Source organism: Eublepharis macularius, chromosome 6, assembly GCF_028583425.1.
Source record: "Eublepharis macularius isolate TG4126 chromosome 6, MPM_Emac_v1.0, whole genome shotgun sequence".
Classification (NCBI taxonomy): domain Eukaryota; kingdom Metazoa; phylum Chordata; class Lepidosauria; order Squamata; family Eublepharidae; genus Eublepharis; species Eublepharis macularius.
Window position 1 is genome coordinate 21,663,022 of NC_072795.1, and position 27,566 is coordinate 21,690,587.

The 27,566-nt window shown below is 43.9% G+C and overlaps 1 protein-coding gene across 4 annotated transcripts in view; it reads right to left on the reverse strand.

Moving 5' to 3' along the window:
* The window catches only part of FNDC3B (fibronectin type III domain containing 3B), a 360,494-nt gene that overhangs the window by 234,561 nt on the left and 98,367 nt on the right, over positions 1-27,566 (reverse strand). For 3 of the 4 annotated variants that reach the window (XM_054983393.1, XM_054983396.1, XM_054983395.1), the window contains exon 3: positions 2,934-3,009. In XM_054983393.1, the coding sequence (XP_054839368.1) occupies positions 2,934-3,009 (76 nt within the window). Of the gene's footprint in view, positions 1-2,933; positions 3,010-23,597; positions 23,675-27,566 lie in introns of those variants that run through there. The other variant, XM_054983397.1, reaches the window with a different exon arrangement.

A 27,566-nucleotide genomic window follows, 5' to 3' on the forward strand; every position in this document is an offset into this window, starting at 1 on the left:
GGATGGCCAAAAAGAAAAATAAGTGTGATCTAGATCAAATCAAGCTGGAATTTTCTCCGGAAGCTAAAATGACAAAACTGAAGCCATCGTACTTTGGTCACAATATGAGAAGACAAGACTCTCTGGAAAAGTCAATAATGCTAGGGAAAATTGAAGGCAGTAGGAAAAAAGGAAGACCCAAAACGAGATGGCTTGACTCAATAAAGGAAGCCACATCCTCCAGTTTCCAAGATCTGAGCAAGGGTGTTAATGACAGGACGTTTTGGAGGTCCTTCATTTATAGCGTCGCCAGAGGTCAGGGACAACTTGGCGGCACATAATAGACACACACATGTTGTACAATCACCATTATATTTGCTGAAATAGAGCAGTGGCCTCAGGATTGGCATCCAGGATCAAAAGTGGGAATAGTTGTCAGAGGGTGGCAGCAGTTTCGGGGTATGTTTTCCATATGTCCCAGCTATAGGCTGCTTCCGCACACGTTGGATAATCCACTTTCAATACTCTTTAGTGAACATTTGGAACTGCGTTTCCATGTGTGGAACAAAAAATCCACTTCCAAAGGATTGCTAACGTGCATTGAAAGTGCATTATTCAACATGTGTTGAAATGGCCATAGTCTTCAGTCTTTTGGTGATTCCGCCTCTTAGGGTGGCCCTTCTGGCATCGGTTAGAGCCCAGGCCTTTTCCATTGTGGCCAGTGGAATGGCTTCCCAAGGAGGAGAGGGGATTCCTCACCCAAGATAGGGGGCGCTGCAAGTCTTTCCTCTTTGCTGCAGCTTTTGAGGGGGTTTGAGTGGCAGGCATCTTTTAAGGGAGGGGGGAGGGATTAGGGGTTATTTTATTTTAGTCTTAACAGTAAATGTTTTTAATGTACTATTGCAAGCCATCTTGAACTACAAGAAAAGACAGGGTGAAAATGGATTAATAAAGAAATAAAATGTTCTTGCAACTTGCTTCGCAAAACAATTGTGTAAATTCAGATAGCAGAATTTGCCCAGTTCGGATAGTTTCCAAAGCCACAGTCAAACTCAAAGCCTTGGTTCTTAACTGGGCCAGCATCAATGCTAGCACAAATCATTTTCATTTGATTCCTTTTCATTTCTACTTTAAATGGAAAACACACACACACAAATGGATTCGGCTTGATGAGATTATTCTATTGCAGGTCACGACTGAATTGCGCCTTTCTTAATGCGGAGTTCAAGCTATTTGTTTTTTTGCCTTTCATGATCACTGGCTTCAAGCAGCAGAGCAAAGACGAAAACATAGCCTCTGGGCAGGACTTAGTTACTATGAATGACTCACACATAGTGTGCGTGTCTGCTAGCACCACCTTTCCCAGAAATTGGCAATCTTACAAGCAGCAATTTTTGTTGAAGGTGTGAGCTTTACTTGAAAAGTTTCCCCGTGCTAATAAGCAGCACAAATGTGCTTTTCTTCAAGCATTAAGCATGAATTATATATTGATCAAGCACTTTTCATGTGGCCAAAGCAAGGAAAATCCAGCTTGACATTTAACTTCTGGCTTTCCACGTCTCTCTCAGAGCAAATCTATTTTAAAAACCAAAAATCTGATAGCAGCTCAGCAGTGCAGCAGCTAATTGTATGAGCTGGGAAGCTTCAGGTTCAAGTTTCACCTCTGCCTCAGACTTTAAGCAGGCCCCTGTTCTTTCAGCTTCAGCCCCGCCTATAATATTGTGGCGCACACAGTCCCCCATTCCTCATTTTATCCTCCTAATAACTCTGCAAGGCAGAGAGCCCAAGGTCTCCCAGGGAGCCTCACAGCTGAACAGGGATTTGAGTATCAGTGTCCTTGGCTGCAATGCAGTAATCAAGTCACTAGGTCAAACTGGCTAACCCTTGGCTACGTTGCAGATCTACTGTAAGGATCACAGATGTTATATCTGGCTTACATCATTCCAGGTCTGCTTTGGTTACAATGGACGACAGCCTCCTCCCTTGCTCTGTTGTTTTAACCAGCTACTCATGAGCCAATTCCTCCCCGCCCCCCCGAAGATACTCCTCTTTCTGTCTTAGGATCATATCCAATATACCAAATGCCATAAAAACAGACTGGGCTTTCTAATGCTAATGGCCTTTTATATCTGGTTCCTGAGAACCGTGCTGAAATTATCCCACCGCATCCATCTTACGTCTGGAAATCCAAGTGATAGCAAGCTCTTCTCTCACGGCTCCAAGCACCGGCAATGACTTGCATGGGAAGGGTCACAGAAGTCACTCAGTCCAATTCATCAGGAACAGGAAACGAAGTCAACCTTTCAACAAGTCACTCCACAATGCACTGCACCATAACTACAAATAAGGTGCCAGACTGGCATTGTGTGCACAGCAGAAAGATCACAATGACTTGAGTGAAGGAGCTACACCACACGGCACAGGAGAAAATAAAGAGACTCTCAGGGTCAGCAGCCAGGGAATCCTAGAAGAAAAACTTCCTACTGCTTGCAAAATGTGGCGACCACCAGATCAAGTCCTATCCAAGTTGCATTGTACTTAACACCCAATATCTTGCCTTTACTTGTAACATTATCCGATGCTCAATTCGGCAGGAGGGACAACACTGCATGAATAAGTGAGATAAGAATAGTATAATAACTGGGCCAAAGGTAGAATGTAGCTTCAGAGTCCCAGCACTTGTATTTAGGGAGCCTTTGGGCAGAATGCGCCCTCTGCAAATATGCAGCTTCTTCAAATCAAGTTCCAAGTTGTCCACGCCTTTTCTGAAGTTTTTTTGAAGCCAAAAAAAAAAAGCCTGATGATTTTTTGCTCTACACCATCATGAATGCTTTCTGTTCATTTAAGAAAAAGGACAAGATCGTAAGGCCCACAGGCAGTCAATCAAGGACATCAAGGGAGGAAAATTTACTCTTCACATTAAGGAGAAGTGTACTCTGAAAAGCCTTCCTTACCTTGAATGCACTGAAGGGTTCCATCTTCGCCCCTTATTGTAAAGGTTTCACCTGGATTAACTTGAACAAAGATGACCTGCCAAAATAAAAACATATTGCTCAGAAGATATTGATTTTATTCACTTGGAAACATTCTCCAGAACACAGGCATAATACAAAAAAAAAATAATCAGTGGGAGCAAAGTACCAGATACAGCAGTGAAACCTGGACTTAGTACAAAATCAAAGTTTCTTTGTTATTGATATTAAGCCCTAGTTAAACCTAGAAAGGGGTATCATAGAAAACGGGGTACATTATTTAAAAGGAAGCATTGGGGGGGGGAGAAATACCCCCACTTAACCAAGCAGAAGAGCAAGTTTTAGAATCAGCTATCAAAGTAAACATGTTCCAAGGCCAGGGACAGAGATCTTACAGAACAGAGATATAAAATTGCTGAATTTAGTATCTAACCAAAGCAAGCTTCCTTACTGAAGAACAGGGACTCTGCCCCAGATTAACTGAGGGAAGGCATCCAGGCCTAACAAATCCAAACTAAAGTCCTAGTTAAAAATGCCAAAAGGAAGCTTGAACTTGAGTGTATCAGCCCTTCATAGGTAAAGGTAAAGGTAGTCCCCTGTGCAAGCACCGAGTCATTACTGACCCATGGGGGGACGTCGCATCACGACATTTTCTTGGCAGACTTTTTGTTACGGGGTGGTTTGCCATTGCCGTCCCCAGTCATCTACACTGTACTCCCAGGAAACTGGGTACTCATTTTACCGACCTCGGCAGAATAGAAGGCTGAGTCAACCTTGAGCCGGCTACCTGAACCCGGCTTCCACCAGATGGTGAGCAGAGCTTAGGCTGCAGTACTGCAGCTTACCACTCTGCACTACGGGGCTCTTTGTAACTACTTGTAAAATGTCAAATGAAATTTGCAAGATGGGGGAGAGGAGGATACATAAGCAAAAAAGGTTGAAGATTTGGGGGAGGGCTTCAAGTAGCCCCTTCCATTCTACCTTTAAATATTATAAACAACAGTGTGCTTATATACGGCTCTTCTAGACATATGAGTGCCCCATTCAGAGTGATGAACAGTGTTATTATTATCCCCCCAATACAGCTGGGAAGCTGGAACTGAAATGACTTAACCAAGACCACCTGCTGAGCTCATTGCAGTAGTGGGATTCAAACCAGCAGAGTGCTGATTTGCAACCCAAACACTTAACCACTATGCTACAGCAGCTCTCGGTTCTTAATGGCAAAGAAATGCTGACAAGAAAAAAGTTGTCATATTATAATCCTACTATGTAAGAGACTAACCGTGTTCCTGAATAGAGATGGGTATGAACAGAAGAAAAAAACGCACATGATGTTCGTTGTTCGTTGCCATCCACAAACAGGGACTCACGAACAACCACGAGCATGGCCCTGTTCATGAACATGTTTGTTGTTGGATGTTCGTGGGGGCCAGCAGGCTCTCCTCCAGCCATCATCCAAGTCAAGATCCCTACTGCACCTAAAGGTGCCAATAATAAATAATAGCTTGGTCCCAGAGCCTGGCAGCAGCCCTGGAACCTGAAGAAGTAGATCCCTACCGCACCACTCCCAGAAACCTTACCTGAGCAGGCAGCAGGAAAGGTACCAGTAATAAATAATAGCTTGGCCCAGAGTCTGGCAGCAGCCCTGGAACTTGAAGGGGTAGATCCCTATCCCACCACACACAAAGGAAATTCAAGCTCCAATGCACTCTCTCTATCAAAATGCCAACAGCAGCTGTTCCTCCCTCTCCAAAGCCAGAGCTGGGAGCCCCCCCCCCCCGGTCTTTGTTCCCTTGTAACAAATTTGGAGCTCCACACTTGAAAGGAAGACCTGCCTATCAAGCTAAATTGGGCTTAGATTGGGGTTTCCAGGGCAACAGCAGGAGTTCAGACAGAGTTCATACAATCCCTGCCTAAATTGCCAAGGGAATTGATTGCAGGTGCCAGACTGTCTGGCTTGACGAACAGCACCGACCACCTGTTTAGAATGGGGCCTCATGAACAGCTTGTTCGCAAACAGCAGATTGGGCTGTTCATGGCTTTTTTTGTTCGTATTGCTGTTCATGCCCATCTCTGTTCCTAACAACACACTTCCTACCCCGGTGTGCCTCCAGAGGGCACTGCTGTGGAGAGAAGCCCAGATGAGGCAGCCCATCCCTCCAGGGAAGCCCAGGCTGGGATCAGGCACGGAGCAGGTGGCAATGCCCGCCCCGCCTTCACCCAGCAGGGATCAGGCGCAGAGAAGGCGGCAATGCCCGCCCCTGCCTTCACCCAGGTGAGATCAGGAGTGGAGCAGGTGGTAATGCCCAGCCCCCACCTTCACCCAGTTGGGAGCAGGGGTGGAGAAGGTGGCGGAGCAGGTGGCAACGCCCACCCCCACCTTCACCCAACTGGTATCAGCAGCACAGCAGGTGGCAATGCCCACCGTCGCCTTCACCCAGCTGGGATCAGGAGTGGAGCAGGTGGTAATGCCCACATTCACCCAGCTGGGAGCAGGAGCAGAGCAGGTGACAATGCCTGCCTTCACCCAGCTGGGACCAGGAGCAGAGCTAGGTGGCAATGCCTGCCCCCACCTTCACCCAGCTGGGATTGGGGCAGAGTAGGTTGCAATGCCCGCCCCCGCCTTCACCCAGCTGGGATCAGGAGTGGAGCAGGTGGTAATGCCCAGCCCTCGCATTCACCCAGCTGGGAGCAGGAGCAGAGAAGGTGACAATGCTCGCCTTCACCCAGCTGGGATCAGGGGCAGAGCAGGTGGCAATGCCCACCCCTTGCCTTCACCCAGCTGGGATCAGGGGTGTTACTAGTATGTTATAATAGTTAAAAGTAACTGTAAAATCCTAGGATTTTACTTAGGATTTCAATGGGCTTAGATTGGAGTAACTTTGCTTAGGATTTCACTGTAAAAGTGGTCACTTTATAATATATTATAATATCCTTTGTTTATTCCCCAAGGATATTCAAAGAACCCAGAGCCATAAGTGCATACTGAGGTTGCTGATTCTGTGGATGACAAATCTATTCAGGATAGCAAAACTGAGAATTGGCTTGATCTTCTCCAAGGCTGCAAAATTCGACACCCAAGAAAGCTCTGCTGAATTCATTGGGACTGACTTGAATGAAAACGCTTCCCACTAAACATTTAGATAGCTGGAGAATTAACTTGAGGATCCATTAAAAAAAACTCAGCAAAACCTTAAGGTTCAGCATGCAACAGCTGAGAAAAGTAACGATTAAAATGTTATTAATTATTTAGGAAGGGCATTAAAAATGAAACAAATATATAACAAGCATAGCATCATATAAATTGATAGTTCACCTGTTTCTAGAATACTGAATATAATCCCTAGTCACCCACCTATAAAAGAGAGATAAAAATTGGAGGTGGCCTAGGAAAAAGGAATTGAAATGGTCAACAAAATGGCACTTTCAGTGATGAAACGGTACAGAGACTGGTACTTTTTAGTTCACAAAATAAGCAAAGGGTGGAAGAGAGACTATAAAAATTATTATAGATTAAGAGAACAGACAGATGTTTATCAAACACAAAGAGATACCAGAATTTTTATTTATTTATTTACAGCTTGCTGAATCTGAGATCACCCAATGAACTGATTCATGGCAGGATCAGAGCAAACAAAAGAAAGCACTCCGTGAAATGGGTCATTTTACACAATTCAGTACCACAGGAATCGATGATGGATACAGCTCAGATACAGACAAAGCATCTACTCATTGCCTATCAGTAAGTATCAACCACAGAAGTTAAAAAAGGAAGGTTGCTTTTCAGAGAGCCGTAAACCTCAAATGCCTAACACTTGAGATTAACATTACAAAAATATAGTCATCATGGGAGCTCACAGATATGGCTGGCCACCAGCGGAAACAGAGTACTGATCTAGGCGAACCTTTGATCAACTACAGCAAGCAACTACACAAAGCAAGATCTGACTGGAGCAAGATAAGCCTGTAATTGTGCACCTGTTGACCAAATCCCATAACGTAGTGTCATGAAGGAAAACAATCTATTTCTGAAAGTGACCATATGACAGCAACGGGTTTACAAACTCAGTTGGGCCTCCCCCTAGATCTCTGGGCCCAGTGAATTGTACCACTGGGACTCTGTGTCCCAGTCTTTATGGACAGCCTATAAATTGACACTGAACAAATGGTACTCTCCTCTCTCAGGGCAGAGAGCCATGGCTCAGTGGTAGAGCATCTGCTCAGCATGCAGAAGGTCCCAAGTTCAATCCTGAGCATCCCCACCTAAATATCAGGTCGTAGGTGATATGGAAGACCTCTTCCTGAGATGCTGGAGAGCTGTTGCCAGCATGAGAAGATAATACTGTGACGGACTGGTAATCTGCTTCAGTATAAGGCAGCTTTGTGTGTGTTCATGTGCATGCATTCATCTCACCCCAGGCAGCTTGAGTACTGCTGGTTGAAATATGTTTTAGTACTGGTCCACAAATACATGCCAGGACAGACACTCAACAAGGCCTGATTTAAATCACATGCCGGCAAGAAGGACTTGCCTGTATGATGTCACACTATGCCCAGAATCCCGTTTCAAAACTGGGCTCATAGCCACTAGATGTGCAATGCTAGCCCAATACCTTCCAGGGCAACAGATCTCCAGCATGCCAATCTTAGATGCCTAGTAGCAGAGAGCCCAATTTAAACAAGACATTAGGTGTGTGCAATATCATATCTACCAGCACTACATTTTTTGGTAGGGATAAGCCAGTGGCAGGCACATCAGTACCAGTTAACATGCAGCAACCCATCTGTTAACATTTGAACATTTCTTATAGGCTGCTTCAAGATTTCCATATACCAAGCGGAATGACCCACAATGGACAAAAATACCATCATATATACAGGATAAGAGAAGAAATATTCTCCTTCTGTGCTGGTTTCCAACATGGCAATGCATGAAAGATTTACAGAGAAAAGACACACACATGCCACAGCTATATTCCCAGTAGCACTTTAAAGACCAACTAGATTTACAGGGCATGAGTTTTCGAGAGTCAGAGATGCCTTCATCATACACACCACAGCTGTCACCCTTATCATTACACACAGATCTACCACACAAAAAAGCCACTTCAAAATGCAATGCATCTTTCTATTTTAAGGCCTCCCAAAAACACAAATAGGAAAAAAAGAGCTATTTATAGTGACTGTTTACATTACATAGCGAAGCAAGCAGCAGTATCCTGATCATAGCGTAGGGCTGTCTGAGTTTATTTTAGTCTGTGTCTGTAAGGGTGGTATCCTAATGGCCCAAAGGAAAGGATCCTACAGAGAATTACAGTACATCAGCACCCATAGATGAACAGCAGTCTTAAAACAAACAATGTTTAGAGACCTTACTTCATACAACGTAGGGCTTCCTAACTCCTCAGAATGGGGTTCAGTAAACATCGTTCTTTTGCTGGGGACAGGGGAAGAAAAACCAGCCAACTCTTCCTTTCCCCCCAGACTCAAGTCCAAGACTTGGAAGACGTCTGGTTCTCCAACTGTCACTGAGCACACCACAGGCTTTCCAAATCCCTCCTGACCATCCCTGTATCTGGCTCTTTGCACACTGCTGAAACAGGGGTCTAGCTGCTGGGAGGCAGAAGGGAGAAAGCCTCTTCCCTGAACCCGCTTTGGATCTAGCTCACTGCTTCAGGTGAATGGGATGGGGAAAGGAAGGAGGAAAAGGGAAGAAGGAGAATCTTCTCTAGTTTGGGTATACAGCCAGAGCTGATAAAAATCTACATTCCTCCCCTTTGCATTATGAGCTTTGGTGGTAGGCCTAGCATTTGCAAGCCTTGTCAGTTACTTTCCCCTTTACAAGCGAACAGATGACATTAACTTCTGCAAAGGAAAAATGTTCTACTCAATTCTGTTTAGGGGGATCAACCACTGCTGATGGTGATCCCCCTAACAGTGCCACTTCTCCATATAGCATCTGTGTCTGCTACGCATCAGTTCCTCACTGCTTGGTACCATATACTAAAAAATAAAGGATGCAATTTCCAAACTTCCCTACTCACAAGTGGAATGGAGACAGGGAAGCACGGACTACAAGGCTGGTACATTCAAGGGAAGTGACCCTGAGAACACAGGGCTTCTGTTTTGGGCAGCAACCATGTCTCTCCAGCAACAGCTAGTTCCAGCATTATTTTTGAACGTACTGCAGTAACCTTTGTATGGTTTAGAAATGGTACTTTTCTGTGAGATCACCTTCAAGGGTGGCTTGCTGACCAAGGTCATGCATAACACTTCAAGAAGTGTAGCCATGTTAGTCTGTCTGTACCAGCAGAAAAAAGCAAGAGTCCAGTAGCTCCTAGAAGACTAACAACATTTGTGGCAGGGCATGAGCTTTCATGAGTCACACAGCTCACTTCTTCATGAAATTGCCACAAATTTTGCTAGTCTTATACATGCCACTGGACTTTTACTCTTTTCTAATGCATAACACTTGATACTCATAGAAATGTTATCCTATCAGTTTAAACCAGATCTCCAAAAATGCATCTTTTCTCCAACCCTAATAACCATCTCTTCTCTTTGACCTCATGTAGTGACTGCTGCAAGATTAGAAAACACCACTTGATGTGTGAAATCTGCCAGGGACAACATCAGTGTCCAGAATAAAACGATATACCCTTGGAATAAAGTGTGAAAGCTTTTCTGTAAATAGCAACAAAAAGGACCCATTTCAGAATCACCATCAAAGTGCTTGAAGAGTTGAAAAGAGACACATCAGAAATTACTGTATAGCAGTCTATGAAGTTTTCAAATGACAGTAATTCTGCAGGAGCCCATTGTGATCGTTAAATTATAAGGTCTCAGAAGGGGAAAAAAATGCCAACGTGGCCCATTACGTTAGTTTTGCAACAAAATTTTCACAAGACACTGATTTGAACAGACAGAGACAGCAAAGACACCACAATCAGTCCCAGAATAGATAAAAATAAACAAACAAAAGCCAGTCCAGTTGTGATCTCAGCTCAATCATCATTTAAAGGCATCTGCCTTCCAGCCTGCAAAGAGCTATGAATTATTCACCACGGTGGTATCTTCTTTTGAGTAAAAGGTAGAATGCAAAACAGTGATAACACCGGGGAAGATCAAACTCATACAGGTCTTAAATGACAACGTGGTGCTTGATATCTTGTACTCTGATCCTTTCCAATCTGACTTCAGTCATAGTTCGGGGTCTTGTTTTGGGATTAGCTGCACTGGTGACAGTCGCAGACAGATGGCTATAGGCAACATCTCCATGTTGATTTTGTTAGATGTAACAACCGCTTTTGACACAATGGAGCCTTCTGTTTCATACAATCATAGTGTTGGAAAGGTCCAACTCTAGTCCAACCATCTCCCCGATGCAGGAACAACCTAAAGCATCCCTGACAAGTATTTGTCCAGCTGCTCCTTGAAGACTTCCAATGAGGGGGAACACACCACATCCTTAGGCAGACGATGCCGCTGCTGAACCACTCTTAATGTGAAGTTTTTCCTAAAATCCAGCCAGTACTTTCCCTCCTGTACTTTAAACCCATTATTGCGAGTTCTATCCTCTGTTGCCAACAGGAACAGCTCCCTCCCTTCCTCTGAGTGACAGCCTTTTAAATACGTAAAGAGAGCAATCATGTCTCCCCTCAACCTCCTCTTCTCCAAACTGAGCATTCCTAAGTCCCTCAGTCTTTCCTCATACGGCTTGGTCTCCAGGCCCCTGATCATCTTGGTTGCTCTTCTCTGCACCCATTTCTAATTCATCCATTTTATTGACTCATTTTGAGAACTCATTTTGAGGTGGCATGTTAATAGTTTTGTCATTTTTGTCCCATTACTTCCTTGGGAGTTGATATGTGGGATACCTCCATTTGACCCTGTAACTTAAGTTGCTTAATATACAGTTGTGGAAAACCACAATCTGGGCTAGATAGCAACAACAAAGTCAAAGAACATTTCTCAATCCTTATGTTAACAAGGTAGACTTAAAGTGACAGTTGATATATAATAAATAATTCATTTAACAAGCTGTGCAGGCTTTTCATACAAACTCATACAAGGAAGATAAATATACAGATCAAATCATTCCATAAATATTTTACAAAACATGTAAACAGTCCATAGCCATTCCGTAGAGAAGTAAAGTGCCCAATCATATAAACAATGTAATTATTTCTTTTTTCTTTTCACAGGTATTTATTTAGCTTTCTAGGTGCGTCTAAGAGGAGCACAGAAAGTTCATATTCCATACACAGGTAAGTACACACAAGGGGTCTCTAATGAAGAACTTAAAATAACACAAAAGGAGTGCAGCCTGCTGATCCCCGGGTCCCTGCCCTGCCGGTCCACGTTGGGCAGGGACCCGGGGATCAGCAGGCTGCGCTCCTTGAGTATAAGGTCCTACCTAGGAAAAAAAAACTTTTGAGTTATAAAATACTTGCCGTGCTCCTACATGCGTGGGAGCTGGTTTTAGTTACTTAGCAGCAAGGGAAACAGATTTTGTGCATGTTCAAAAGTGGTCTACATCTCCCAAGGGACCCAAACAAGCGGTGGGTCATATTATTAGGCCCTGGAAATGGCGGTCCTTCCAACCCAGCTATGTTTTCAGTCCTTTAACTCTTGCATAATTTGGGTCTGCTGAGTTGCTATGGCAACCAGACCGTAATCTAGCAAGTCACCCCAACAACAGCTTCAGCATTCTAATGCTCAATCTCCTATTATAAAAGAGATGCAAAAAAATCATAATCATCTTTCATCGGTCTCTAATCTTCTCTATGCTGTAAGGCCAACCAGGTTGCATCAAGGGTGGGGGGAGAGCTTGTTTGTTTTAGTAGGGGCAGGCTGGAGATCTTTGCAGATTTTGTTTCATGGTTGCAATTTAACAACGGGGGAGGAGAGAATCTCACGACACATCCCTGAGAACGACCATCAACATGACAGTAATGTGTTTTTGCATCAGGCAGGTTTGAGGTAGGAGTCCGTGTTTACTGGCAGATTTGTGAGATAAACGTAAGACATAAACCTCTTTGTAATTAATCATAATAATACATTAGAACCGAAGAATGTGAATGGAAGGGAAAATAGTTTCTAGTTAAGGTAACCAATCTCCCGGTGGAGCCTGGAGTTCTCCAAAAATTACAAATGCCCTTCAATTCTCTATATTGGACAAACGGGTCAGTCCTTTTGCAAAAGAATGAATGGACAAAAATCTGATATCAAACATCACAACGTTCAAAAAACAGGGGGAGAACGTTTTAATCTCCCAGGACATTCCATCGCTGACTTAAGAGTAGCAGTTCTCAAGCAGAGAAAATACAAGGAAAATTACAACTGAAATTTGAGTTTATTTGCAAATTTGAAACAATGGATTCCCCAGGGGTGAATTGGAACACAGGATTTTTCCCATAGGATTTTTCTCACATTACAGATGATAATTTTCTGCAGTCTGCACCCTTGTTCTACCGAGCTAATTACAACATGTATTATGGCTAGCTTCCTGACATTCTGATTTACAATTCCCCTCTTACCCTCTGCCAGGACTATAAAGATTCCTTCTTTTCCCCACTCCCCAAACATGACAAAGGGACTCTTGAAAGCTCATACCTTGGAAATCTACCTGGTCTTTAAGGTCCCATTGGACCCGGATCTTGTTCTTCAACTGATGTTTGGACTACAGAGATCAGTTCCCATGGGAGAAATGGCAGCTTCAGAGAATAGTCTACAGTATTACATCCCTGTTGATCTATCTCCACTCCCCACAGTCTGCTCTTCCCCAATGCCATGCACAAATTTCCAGGAACTTCCCAAGCCAGAGCTGGCAAACCTATTTCTAGTTCTGTTCCGGGGGTGTTTGTTGCCAAGTGTATAATACATACGTTCTCTAGTAGATCACATGGTGTTGGGGGCACAAGAGATCATGCCACCTCTGGATTTGGTTTCACTTTTCTTATGCAATGGCTCAAGGGGTAGAATAGTCCTTCTATAAGTGGAAGATGCCTTCCATGTGAGTTCATTTGCATCCAACCTATCCATATCATGAAAGCCTTCTGCAGCACTGCTGAACTTGAAGGTTGGGAAGGCTCTAACCTACAAAGCACTGTATTGTATAACCTGTATTGTATAACCTGTATTGTATAACCTGCCTATATTCTGGGCTTAGTACACAAGATTTTCAAGAATGCATTCAAGACCAAATGGGAGGCTGCCAAGCAGCAGGAATCAAAAAGGCCAAGTTCCAATCGATTCCATCCCCTGTTTGGAAGGGGCTTTGCACAGGAAACAGCAAGAAACTTCCTTACTGGAAACTTTCAGAACTGTTCATAGAAAAAGAAAAACATCGGCGTCATATAAAACAAGAACTTCTAGCACTGCTGCCACCACCACTCTGTCCTCCAGCAACCAGTGCACAGAGGTACCCTGCCTCCGCACTTGAAGGTATGCTACAACAAGACACTTGGTTTGGTGGCCCATTCCTGCCCTCATCCACTTGCTTGGGCAAGCAAACTCCAGCGGCTACAAACACTAGTGGCAGCGACAAAGTAGCAGCGACAGCATCCTGCCAGCAGAGAGGGAAATAAAAAAGGAACTGTAGCCATAGGTGGCGCATGCACAGAGTCCAATGTTGCTGCCACCTCTACTCAGGTAGAACACACAGGGGGCAATGTTTGTGAGACAGGTCAAGGGTGGGAGGTGGATCTCCTTAAGGCCCTGAGGTCTCAGCAGCTACCCGATAATGCTAACCACCTGCACAGAGCAATTGCACTAATACTGTGCAAATACTTGTCAAAAGCGACAGAGAGAGCTTTATGCAAAGAAGGACTTTAGCAGCATTTTCTCCCCCCCACACCCCACCCAAAGCAACATATTCTCCATTTCTCAGTAGCTTCCAGTTTTGCAGAAGTAACAGGAGCAGATAATCCTATGGTAAACAGGAGCAGGAATAAAAACAGATTTTTGTCAAGGCTTGCTCCAAAGCAATTTATTGAGCAGTAACATCCATACCCACTTATGTCCAGTAAAAAGGGAAAGGAATGTGGACCTTGTCCAGAGAGAGAAATGTTAGGAGCACACCACTGGGGGACTGTTTTCTTCCAAAAGTTTCTTTGCAGCATTAGAATTCAATTACGCTCCTGTTAAATACATGTGGTACACCTCCATCAGGTCTCTCTTTTTGGGGGGGGGGGTTGTATTGATCACAACTTCCTTATATTTTAAATATTTATATCCCACTAGGCTGCTTCGGATCTCAAAAACAAACAAATCATCAGAAACAAACAGGAAAATTGGGAAGAAGAACACAGAAATGTAACACCTATTGTTATTACAACAAATATTTTAAAAATTCTAACTGATAGCATTTACAAGCCAATCATCTTTAAAAGACCCATGCCCACTAAATTTGAATGCATTGCGGTTAAATAGTAAGGATTCCAATGACCCTATTCTACTTGGCTGATTCACACCAGCATGCATATCAATTTATATAAGCTTAATGGCTCCAGCTATGGAAAGTGAGGACTGACTCCATTGGAAAACATCACATCTGAAGTGAATCGAAGAGGTATGAAAGTTCTACATCTCAGCTTGCATGGAGAAATTCAGCTTGCAGTTGCAGACATTTCCTGATCAGCTTGCATGTCCCCCTAGAACTTGCATTATCAGCAAACATGTACTAATGAACACTTTATCAATGGAACCACATGCCTGGGTCACGTTTGCAAAGATTCATGAGAGGCACGAAGGGCAGAGACTCCAGTGAATTTACATATATGCAGGGCTTTTTTTCTGGGAAAAGAGGTGGTGGAACCCAGTGGGTTGCCCTTGGAGAAAATGGTCACATGGTTGGTGGCCCCACCCGCTGATCTCCAGACAGAGGGGAGTTTAGATTGCCCTCTGTGCTGCCGTCAGGGGGCGGGGCCACCAGCCATGTGACCATTTTCAAGAGGTTCCGGAACTCCGTTCCACCGCTTTCCAGCTGAAAAAAAGCCCTGCATGTATGTGATCCAACACCAGGAAGAAAAAATTCCATGCCACTTCAAAACACCTCGAGATAATCTGTTTGCACCATTTACTTAATTACGTATTTAAAATATTTATATCCTAGTTTATTCCCTTGGACTCAAGGAAGTTAATAATGCAACAATATGCACCAAGGACATAAAACTCCAAAACAGATTTAAAACAAAACTGTCTTACACGCCTTCTTAAACATAGCCAGTGAAGGCATCCTCCATACCCACTCCGGTAGGCCATTTTAGAGGACTGCCACAGATAAGAATGTCCCTGAAGGTACCAATGATTACACCTTCGCCTCATGTTAATGGCTTTTACACTTTATGAAGCAGATGACTCAGCTCTCAGCTGATTTCATGGAAACTAAACATACACCTATACTTGGAAGGCAATACCACTAAAATTAAAAGCAAGCAAGCAATTTTGTGCATATTTCTTAAACTGGCCTTAAAGGGCATACAAACAATTTTGCACTCCCTGTATAACATGTCCACAAAAACAGTCAAGAGAGAAGCCGCCGTTCTGACCCTCTGAACCACAGTGACTTGAGAGAACTACGAGTTGACCAAATAATAAAATAACAAGTTTCTATGGGGTCCAAAGTATGGCACCTTCTGAGTAGAAGTCACCTGATTCTGCTGCGACTGGAAGTGATCTATGCATAAATAGGCTTGCCAAGTCCCCTTATCCTCCTGGTGGGGGGAGACATGGCTCTTACCTCCTTCTCCAGTACATATGCATAGGAATGCGTACGCATTTCACAGCAGGCTGATTTGGGCCTCAAATGGGCCCAATTTGGCCCGTCTGGGGCCCAAATAGACCTGTGGCGAAGCATACGAGTGCTCTTGGGTGGCATGATGATGATGTTGCGCCACCACGGGAGCACGCCTGGGAGGCCCATTCCTGTGCCTTTCTCCCCTGCCGGCCAGGTAAGTGGAGGTGGGGCGGGGTCGAGGGTGAAAGCGGGGAATCCCCTGCCCCCACCGGGGAAATGGGATCCCTATGTACAAAAGGGTCAGAGCTGCCTCCTCTCAGAGGTGGCTGCTAGCCAAGTCTCTGCATAAGTCCCTGTTAAGGCATACTCTTTCCAATTCTCTCCAGTGTGACAGCAAAGTATATTTTCACATTTTAATTCAGTACTGCACTCACAATCATCACATTTGGGAACTTCTAGTTTATGGCCTCCTATTGCATAAGTGATCCCATTGGGTCACAAGTGATATAACAACAACAACAAAAACCACAGTGTTTATATACCACCCTTCTGGACAGATTAGTATCCATTCAGAGTGATGAACAAAGTCGGTGTTATTATTATCCCCAGCTGGGGAGCTGAGGCAAAGAGGAGTGGCTTACCTAAGACCACCAGCTGAGCTCATGGCAGTAGTGGGAGTTGAACCAGCAGAGTGCTAACTCAGAGCCCAGTCACTTAACTACTGTGTTACAGTGAAAAGAGTGATGTCTCATGTCCAGGGGAGGCACCTCTTACTAAAAAGAGAAGCACAGGGTATATAAAACCCAAGAGAAGCACAGGGTATATAAAACCCAAGAGAAGCGCAGGAATCTCAGGGATCTGAGTAAAAAGCAACTGAGGTTTCTAGGTCTGTGGTGGGAAAAGGGACATGGAAGATTTATTACATTTAGAAGGGCAAATGAGTTTATCATGTTCCAGAAATGATGCTCTGACGGATTGCACATTTTAAAAAGCCTGAAGGCTACACACACAGCTGCAGGATGATTAAGAATTAATCCTTCACAGAAACAGAGAGCTGTGAGTGACCAGATACTGCAAGGCCTCTGATTGGGTAGCAGGAGCTGAAAGGAGGAAGGTCGTTTTTTCCCAGGCCTAGCAGAGAGAGAAATTGAGTGTGAAGAGTTGGCAGATGAAGTCCTAACAGACAGAGCAGTTTGAAAACCGACAGGGGAACTGGGGAAAGTTGCCAAGGAGGTTTGGGAAGTAGGTGCAGACTCTCAAATGGGCCAAAGGATGGAAATAGATCTTCTAAGGAGAGATGATTTTCGCTACCCAGTCAAACAGGGAGGTAGCTCTGGAGAGTGGAGAGATCCCTGATTGGGTGTGTTGGAAACTGCCTATGGAGACCTTCAGATTCAGTTAACAACTGGAGCCTTTCTTAGACTAGAGATTGGGCTTATCCCCTTGGAGAGTCATACGTGGCTACTTGCATTTACCTATGGGTTAAAACTAATCTTCAGTCCAGTGGCTCTGAAGCAAGGCTCCAGCAAGGATCAAAGGTCTAGTACCTTTGATCCTTGCTGGCATTCAACCTGGCAAACAGCAATTGAGGGAGAACTCCAGGAGCATGGCCTCTCCCCATATGTTCTGCTGCATCTTGGGTACCAAAAAGCAAAAGAAACAATCAAACAGCAGCTCTGGGATCATGCTCTGCAATCAAATAGGGCACAGATACAGAAACATCCAATCATTCTGCAGTGCGCCAAATGCTTTCAACCAGCAGATTCTCTAAGATCCCTTGAAATTTCCAAATATTGGAGAACCTTCACCCTTTCACGCTTTAATGTTCTACCTTCAGCCCTCCTGGGATGCCGTAGTGTCCCGCTAACAACATTCAATCCCAGTATATAGCTCCAATCTTGTCAACTTTACTAGGAAGATCTGAACTGCTTTATGTTTCCCTCCTTCTTGCAGGTTCTTCTCAGGAGATAACTAAAAAAGTTGCTAAATTTTGCCTTCGGGCAAGTAGCTGACTGAGTCCCAATAATTTTATCCCCCGTCGAAAGAACGCAACACCTCTCCATCCCCCTACAACTTGAGCTTGTTGCACAGCATGTGCCTCCCTTATTTTATTTTACCTCTGTGTGTGTGTGTGTGTGTGTGTGTGTGTGTGTGTGTGTGTAATGACTGAAAGAAAGCACTGGTGTGTGAAAAGAGGGGGCTTAGGGTACTAGAAGGTGGGTACCAGCCTTCCTAACCCCAGAAGAGAAAGATTACTGAAAGAAAGTATACTAGAGCGCTTGGGAAGAAACATGGGAACCAAAGCCTCAAAACATAAGCCTTAAGTAACAGTGAAGAGCATAAGAACGGATGTCTGTGCATGTTCTGGATTTTATTTTCAACTCCTGACTTCACCTGACCTTCCCCTCTAATGTAAATAAACTGCTTAGTTATTTTTGGCATTTTAAAAATGCCTCTGGTGCCATTTCTGTGATTTAAGGATGAGGCAATGTCATAGATGCATGGTGTAAAAGATGGACAGCAATATGGCTTGACTGGGAAACAGTCATATAAAATTGTATCTATTTTATCACAGTAGTGATTCCTAGACTTCAGGGATACTTTCACTGGCTCTCTTGTCTTTGGATTGCCTGTTGCCTACATAACAGAAACTGGAACTTCCAGCCATGTGATTCTACAATTAAGGGATATTAATGAAGCCCACATGGCGGGATTGCAAGGTATATAGCATACATACAGTGTGGTATAATGGCTAGGGTTCCGAACTAGGACCAGCAAGAACCAGGTCAAAACACTGCTTGCCATGAAATTCACTGGTTGTGTCACTCAGAGATTTGTTGCAAGGATAAAACAGAGGAAGGGAGAACCATGTATACTGCCCTGAGTTCCTTGGAGGAAGGCTGAGATTTAAAAAAAAAACTGCAACAAATAAACCAATATCCTTCACAAACTTTGAATTGGAGCTTATTTTGTTTCAAAAAAGACAAAAGAAGAAACCTCTCAATGGAGAAGAGGAAAAGATGTGCTGAGCACCAGAGGCTATAAACATTTATAATACAATAACTGCTACAAATATGCATGACAGCAGAGTGATGCACAAAATACTCAGAAGTTAATGCACAAAACTGCTGAGTTTTTGTGAATTAACTGCTGTGTTTTTGTGTATCACTGTAAATGTCACTGCTGAGTTTTTGTGCATGAATTGCTGAGTTTTCTACGCACTACTGTCAATGTCCTTGCACAATGTTCTGTTTTTTGTGCATTACTATCATTGTCTCTGTACCACACTCTGCTGTCATGCGTAGTAATTAATTTCAGTTTTTAAAATGTTTATAACCTGTGGTGCTCAGCAGGTCTTTTTCTCAGTTTGTTTCATACACACAAAGATGCATTCACGTGGCCATCCATAGAAAAATACGAAAGTGCCAATCAAGCCACAGTTCAAGTGCAGTACTGTCTACTCTAACTGGTAGCAGTTCTCTCAAGGTCTCAGGTAAAGGCCTTTCGTATCCCCTTCAACCTGATCCTTCTGACTAGATATGCCAGGGATTGAACTCGAGACCTAATGAACCCCAAACAAATGCTGTACTACTGAACCACAGCCCCTTCCCAAGACTGAGCTTACACAGTGCATCACAGGCTGGGAGATAAACCTGTCGACTATTTTTCCAATAGGCACCACAAGATTCCTTGAGGGAAAGGACTCTGGTTCAACTTGCCTTCTGTCGATTTCAATTTTGTAACCACTTGAATACATTTCGCGTTTTCAGACCCCAGCACTTTTTTAAAAGGCAAGCATTTAAAAAGAAAGCACGATTTATTGCTTTCAGGTTCACAGGCATATTGCTTGCCATTGCTGTTTTTCTAAAGCAAGAAGCTGCAGAATCCCCAGTTACTGAAAACTGCCATTCCTGAACAGAACAATAATGGAAATGCTGGAAGGAGCTACTAAAAACATAACTTTGCTCCAATGCTCTAATCAGCCGGTCACAGCCCCAACTGTGGAATTTTCCTGTCACTGCAGCAAAGGAAAAACCTAGGGCGCTACCGACACGGGAGATTCCTCACTGAACTCTCCCACTGTGCACTGTTGACTACAGTTTGGGCAACAACATTGACTGTGCTGTATCAACTCTGCCCAATGCAAACTGAGCAGTCCTCAGAAACCCAGAACCATGGCACAGTTGAAGGCTGTGTGTCTGGAGACTACAGACTAAGGCTCATCGCTCTTGTTTTTCCTGGCTTGGTTTTTTGCTAGGAATGGTAAAATTTATCTCTAAAGGAATTTACACTGCTGCCTACCAAGCCGATCCTCCCCAATAACCTCCCACATTCCACCACTATACATAGTCAAAGGCAGGGACAGCAGCTGAGACTCAAGCCACAATATGAGATCCTGCAGTTGACAAAAGGCCAGCCACCATTTGCTGCAGCTATCAAACCACATGGAGCTAAATGTACCCAGCAGCATTAGGCCCTTCAGCAGGGAAAGGGAACTGGGGAAAGAAAAGGAGAACTTGTGAGGCACACTTTCCTACTGTTTCCAGGCCATGGTTTGGACTCAGACTAAATTTTTCACTAATGGAATGGATGGGGTAATTTCAACCAATTCCCTCTTCCTGCTGCAGACCCCCAATGTGCCCCCCTCATGCTATTCCTGAGGGTCCTCTGTCCCCCAGGAGCAACAATTCAGGAAGATCCAGCAGGCTGAAGTGGGAAACAGGAAAGTTCTGTTCCACTGATGGAAGCACCTTTCATAAGTAGAAAATTTAATCTGGATCCAACCCCATGCCTTTTAAGGATGAGGAAGAAGCTAGTGATGGCATGGAACACAGAAACACCACCAAATTAATTTCTGGGGGGGGGTACTCTGGAGACCAATGTCTGCCTTGGAGGGAGCCAAAGACCAGTCAAAAACCACATAAAAGGTGCTCCACTGAACAGACCAGTGGCCCATCTAGTCTAGCATCCGGTTTCACACAGTGGCCAACCAGTTGTCCTGAAGAGCCAACTAAGAAGGCCCAGAGGCCCAGCACACTCATAATCAGAGGGTTATTTCTGAACATGGAGGTTCCCTTTAGTCACCATGGTTCACAGCCATTGAGGAACCTACGCTCCCTCCTCAAAGTAACTACTGCAAAATCTGGATAGAGCTGCCAAGACCTTAATAGCTTTTGATTACACCTGATAGCATTAATTTGAGAAAATATTGTAAGACACTAGTTAAGTATCAATCATTATGAAATGCAGGAGTAGACAGAGATCATACCTGTACATGGAAAGGTGATGCTGCCTCTTTGTGTGGTCCATGTGAAACGCTACATGGTTGACCCACACCCATTCCTTTTATGGACTTCCTCTTAGTGGAGGTCAGGACATCCAGAATTTCTGGAAGAAACCTCCACTACAACTAGGCCCCAAATACAGGGTTAGAAGTAAGGTTGCCAGGTCTCCCTAGCAACCAACGGGGCGGGGTCCCAGTACATACCAGTGTTCCTCTTCTTCTGGAAGTGAAATCACATGGGACCAATTCTTTAAGAATCAACCTCTTGAGGCCCAAAATCAGCCCCACACAAAGCATGACAGAACTGATGTCGTCATGCCAAGCTGGGAGAGTGTGCACCTTGCATTTCCAGGATTGCCTGTTGGTGGCAGTTGATTGCCTGGCAGCTTGCCTCCTCCTGCCCATTACCAGTGATCGGGGGGCATGTGGGCAAACTGCCAGGGGTTTGCCCACTTCTGGCAGATACTTGGGAACCCTAGATAGGGTAGCCAGGATGAACCTAGCAACTGGCTGGAGAATTGGGGCCAGAGACATGGGAGGGGGCATGTGCGACCTTGCCAATTTTTCGTTTTCATTCCTTTCTTATTGTGAACAACACACAAGAAGTTAAAGGACTTATTTTAATCATAAGTCACTTTGAGTAGGGCTCTGAAGAGATTAGGAATCTCCTAATCAATTAATATCAAGGTTACACCTGGCCTTAAGGTTCTTTGAGAAGTTAGCCATCTAGGGCTTTCTTCAAGGGCAACGTAGGTGAATTCAGCACACCACTTGAAGCCTGCAGCTGCTAGGCCCACACCAAGCAACTGCTAAGGCCTCAGCAAGACACATGGAAAACACAGACATGCTTGTAGGCCTTCCAGGGCATCTGGGGCTTGGCAGTATTTGGAGGGGGGGTGTAATTTTAGTTTGAGAACTAAGTAGGGAAAGGAATTCCTGTAAACACAACATACTCAGCATAAGACCTGAGAAAATAGAAATATTTTTTCCTTTTCTTTAAGACATAGTTAGCAAACCTTCCTCCTCGGCTATCCGTTTACACAGTTAACTACCAAGAGGCCCTTGGCCTATGCCTCTTAAAGGTACACTGAAAAGGCGAGGACTAACAACTAAGTTCAGCTGCTTCCTTGGCAACAGTCCTACAATCATGACACCATTATCCACAACAGCAGCAAAGGGAAGGGGGAGGCCATGAAACACATTTTCCAGCCGACGCCCCCTCAAGCTTTCCCCTCCCACACCAATCACACAGGAATAAAATGGATGCTATGCACGCCTCGACTCCAATGCCCCATGACATCACCACCATGCAAGGAGCCAACTTCAGAGCTCCATCTGGGACAAATAACGTCCGGGTGCATCGTGCCTGCTCTTGTTTATACACTGCCTGCAACTGAATGTCTCAGGGGTAAGCAAAAGCTTTTGCTCCAAAGATTTGTTTCTTCTTTCCAAACCATTTTTTTCCATCCTGGAACTTCTATGAGATTTAAGACCACTTTCCTAGGTAAAGAGTGCTCTGCAGAGGGGTTCCCTCACCTTGGACTCCCTGCCTTTGAAAGCCAATTCACTGTTTCTAAAAGCTATAATTAGCCCCTAAAAGGTACAGTAGTCATTTTAAAAGAATGATACAGTAACAGAAGGAAATTAAAGGTCTTCTTTCCTACTAATCTTTCCTTTGGGAGGTTCTATGGTGTTTGCTCCCTCCTCTTTGATCACCTAAGCAGAATGCATGGAAACAGACAAGGTAGTCTGTTTCCATGCTAAAATAAACTTTAAATGTTCTGCAGAATGAAAAAACACATTCTGTTCCCTACACACATTATAAAATACAAAAACTACACAATACAAAAACTGAGCAAGTGTACATGCTCTTAATCTGCTTCCCTCCATTTTTGCATAATTCTGATATTCTGACTTTATTAGCGATAGATGGTGGACACCAGCACTGCGTAGCCACAACCTCTGAAGATCTTGTTCAGCTAATACTCTCTGGCAACCACACACTGACAAGTGTATCTTTGCAACCAGATTAGATTACTAAAGTGCTCTGCATATGGTTACCCTCAAAGATGGTTTGGAAACTATCATCTTCCACCAGGAACAGAGCCTTTACGATTGTGGTGCCCTCCTTTTGGAATGCACTGTCAGAAGGCACCCGTTCTGAGCAGGACCTCTGTAAGGCAGAACTATTCTGGTGTGGATTGCTATCTTCTTCTGTGAGGCAGAGCAAATTGCTGTGCATTTTATCTGCCTACAATTTTTATGTTATTCGCCAGGCTTTATAGGCTGGGGTTGGGACTAGAGTGGTTTTTAATTATTTGTATTAGGCTGTTGTTTTATTGTGATTTTATTGAATGTTATTTTTTTTGCATTGGTTTTAATTGTTGTAATTGTTGTGAACTGCTTCCAGATCTTAATGGAAAAGAAGCAGTATAAAAATTAATAAATTAATAAATAAACTACAGTCACTGCAAAATGCAGCAGAAAGCATTCCGGGGTGGGGCGGGGGGCGCTAGAACCAATACTTCTTCCACCACATTGGCTTCCAGTTTGTTTCTGGTATCACTTCAAAGTGTCAGTTTTGATCTAAAAAGCTCTTAATGGCTTGTTCCTAAAGTACCTGAAGGACTGCTTCCATCTGTGTCAACCTGCCCAAATCCTGAGGTCGATGGATATGATCAGACCTCGCAAGACATGAGGACCACAGCCAAAAGCAACCCACCTTTGAAGAGAAGAGGACAGATTAAAGATCAATGGTGAAATAAGGCTCCGGGCTTCTTATGAGAGAGGGCATAAAACAATGGCATTTTTTTCCCTGCGACACCCCTATGCTTGTGGACACCTCTTTTGGGAGTTTTACTGACAGTCTAATTTTTTAAAGACTAGAAGAGGCTAGAATTCTGTAACATCTCAAAAATCATCTCTGAGAACCATGAATGCTTGCATTAAAACAATATTATATATCCACATACGCTCAGTAAGAAAGGAAGAGAGTGCAACAGAGACAGCACTACCATGTCCCCCATTTTATTCTCCAATAGGTTATAGTCACGTTCACTAGCACCAAGTAAAGCGAAACCTCCATCCCCTCCAACCACCTTAAAGAGTAGAGGAATCTCCTCTTTTTCATCACCATTTAAGTGTTCCACCATGAGTCAAGAGAGGCATTTGTGGCATGCTAAAGAGAACACATTTTAATCTATGGCAAGAGTTCCAAAATCAACCAAGAGCAGAAACCTTACTGCAATGACAATGTCATGTAAGAGAAACGCAGCGGCTGCCTTAAGCTAATGGACTCCCTCTCTGAAATCTGAACATCTCCCAGAAGCGATGTACAGTTTTTGTATTTCCACTGAACTGTGAAGGCACAAGCATGGTTCATGTTGTGTCTAAACACCTAAATCTAGGTTTTAAGACCAGCACAAAATCAAGATTTGAAACCATGGTTTTAAAGTAAAGAGGAACTCTACTGATGTTCAGAAGTTATGTTTGTATAAAAAATAAGCTCATCTGAATGAAGGCTCACTCCCCATTACACTGCTGGAAAGGAAAGGTCAAAGGTTTACAGGTCCAGCTCTCATGTTGTTTGTTAGGTATCTAGCCATGTAGACAAAATATGGATGTCCCTTGGACTGAAGGGAAGGGAATGCTTTACTAGGAGGTCTTACCAACTGTACATGAGCATGTAAACAAAAAAAAAATTGTAGTACTCAGGGCTTTTTTTCAGCAGGAATGCGGTGGAACGGAGTTCCGGAACCTCTTGAAAATGGTCACATGGCTGGTGGCCCCGCCCCCTGATCTCCAGACAGAGGGGAGTTTAGATTGCCTTCCGTGCCACTGAGCGGTGCGGAGGGCAATCTAAACTCCCCTCTGTCTGGAGATCAGGGGGCGGGGCCACCAGCCATGTGACCATTTTCTCCAAGGGCAACCCACTGATGTATTGTCGAAGGCTTTCACGGCCGGAGAACGATGGTTGTTGTGAGTTTTCCAGGCTGTATCGCCGTGGTCTTGGCATTGTAGTTCCTGACGTTTCGCCAGCAGCTGTGGCTGGCATCTTCAGAGGTGTAGCACCAAAAGACAGTGACACTGAGAGATCTCTGTCTTTTGGTGCTACACCTCTGAAGATGCCAGCCACAGCTGCTGGTGAAACGTCAGGAACTACAATGCCAAGACCACGGCAATACAGCCCGGAAAACCCACAACAACCATCGCAACCCACTGAGTTCCACAACATCTTTTCCCAGAAAAAAAGCCCTGGTAGTACTACAGAAAAACCTACAAAGCAGATTCTTATCGCAGCACCAAATTACAGAATACATATTGCTTCTCACCATCTAACCTATCTTTCCTTGCAGACAGAATTGCAGGCCATGTTGGGGTGGAGGGAGTCTTAGATCAGAAAACCGCACACAACAGAGTAAACTAACAGTCTAGCCAAACCATAGCACATGATTATGTACAGGTCAGAACATTCACAACTTAAGGGTAAGTCTGCCACTGTACAGAAATTTCATTCTGATATCATAACTGAGAAATAACAGTACATTCTCCCTACTGGGCACTACAATGAACAGAATGCACAAGGAGGTAGGAAGAAGAGGAAGAAAGCAGTGCTTCGAGACAGTATTTTCCCTTCTTCTCAGATGCCTCTTCTCACCACTCCATAGCTCCCCTTTGACAAGACAAGTAAGTTGGGGTTTCATGAAAAATAGGAGTGCATAGAACTTCCAATAGGCATCAGATGTGCCACAGCGTTCCAAGTATTCCAAGATCTTGGACCACAGCTCTAAAAAAACCAAGCCTTTAGAAAACCAACTCACAAAAACTTCAGTGGGAAGCTTGCTTGCACTCAATCTCGCTCTTTTCCATCTTATTACGGCCCCTGTCTCATACGGCTTTTGTCTATGCAGTTCCCATGAACCACAGCACAGCCTTTTTGATGGTCAAAGAGGATTCCTTCCTCCCTTTTCCACCAGTGGAAATGTTGGTTGGATCCAACCCATACAGTTTTATTGCTTCCTTCAAAGAAATTACACAGCCAGTTCTTTTACAACAGATGAGAGACTGCCGCTGAGTACTAGAAGTTCAAAAATATAACCATACTATTATATATTTTCTCTTCTCTTGCGTAGATTTCTGCTATTTTCCCCTCTGGTGGGCCTTGCTGTTGTTTTCATTGGCTAACCTTGGGATTTTGTTCTGAGTAACATCCAGCTCAGTAGACATCAGGAAGTTAAAAAGACATCTGATGCTAGAGGAAGCAATAAAAAGGTCTCTGGACCCCATGCAACATGAGCAGCTGAACGAGGTCAAGAGATGAGGGATACAGCAGTTACTAGGATGATGGGCTTAAGAGTACGTGCTTTGCATCCAGAAAGCTTGGCATCGCTAGTTAAAAATGGTCTCAGGTAGCAGAGCTGGGAAAGACATCTTCTGGGACCCTGGAAACCACTGTAGAGCAGATGGTATGGGACAAGGTAAACCGATTGTCTGACTTGGTATAAAGTAGAAGGCAGTTGAACATACACTCCTGGGTCTAATGCATTAATTTTAAAATGTGCCCAACAGATTTCACTTTGCAGAAGGAAAGAGAGAAGCCCCCTTGCATTGCTGTGCCTGGCTTAACTAGAACTCATCCACTCAGAGACAAGCTACAAGTGATGCCTGACACAGGTTGGACACTTGTCAGCTTCCCTCAAGTTTTGATGGGAAATGTAGGCATCTTGGTCTAGCAGCTGTAATGGAGAGCCGAGCTATAAAACCAGGATGCCTACATTTCCCATCAAAACTTGAGGTAAGCTGGCAAGTGTCCAACCTGTGTAAGGCGTCACTTGTAGCTTGGCTCTCAGACATCACCTGCAGTCAACCACTCTGTGAGACAGAGAGAGTAAAAGCTTAGTCCACATGTAACAAGCCATGGCTTGACCAAATCCTGTTAAGCTTGGAGCCCTATATGCACATGGTCCAAATGGGTTTGTTTTTCTGGTTGGCACCCAATTGAGATTTCAGACTAGGTTTTGTAACCAATTTATTAGCCGCAGTTTATAATAACCATAGGTGGGAAGGGGGATTAGGTAACCAGCTTCAATTTGATGCATACAGAGAAATGGAAGGTCTCTCCCCACCAAGAGATGAAAAAGAGACAAGAAGCAGACGGACCAAGTTTATGCTTACACCAGGAAGACAAATCAGAGCTCACTGAACAAATCACAGTTTATCGTGATACTGCCAGAGACCCATTCCATCACCCTGCTTTGATCCATGAATATTTTATATTTAACAGACACTGTTTTTTCCGCTCACAAAGGCAGAATAAAATGTTTCACTAGCCTTCGGTTTTCCATGAACTGTTATAAAATATTAAGCATCCTAATTGTAGATCATGTGGATTCTTCAAAAGCACACCTGTTCCAATTTAGGGGGCGGGGAGACAACACATCTATCTTGCATGATATTTCTACATTTCTACATACATATTTCACAAAAAAAAGAAAAGAAGGGGGACAAAGTGGGACAAGCAAGACACAAATATAAAGCTGTACGCTACAAGGATTGTTAAAATACAGAGTACAAAAATCATAACCTTTAT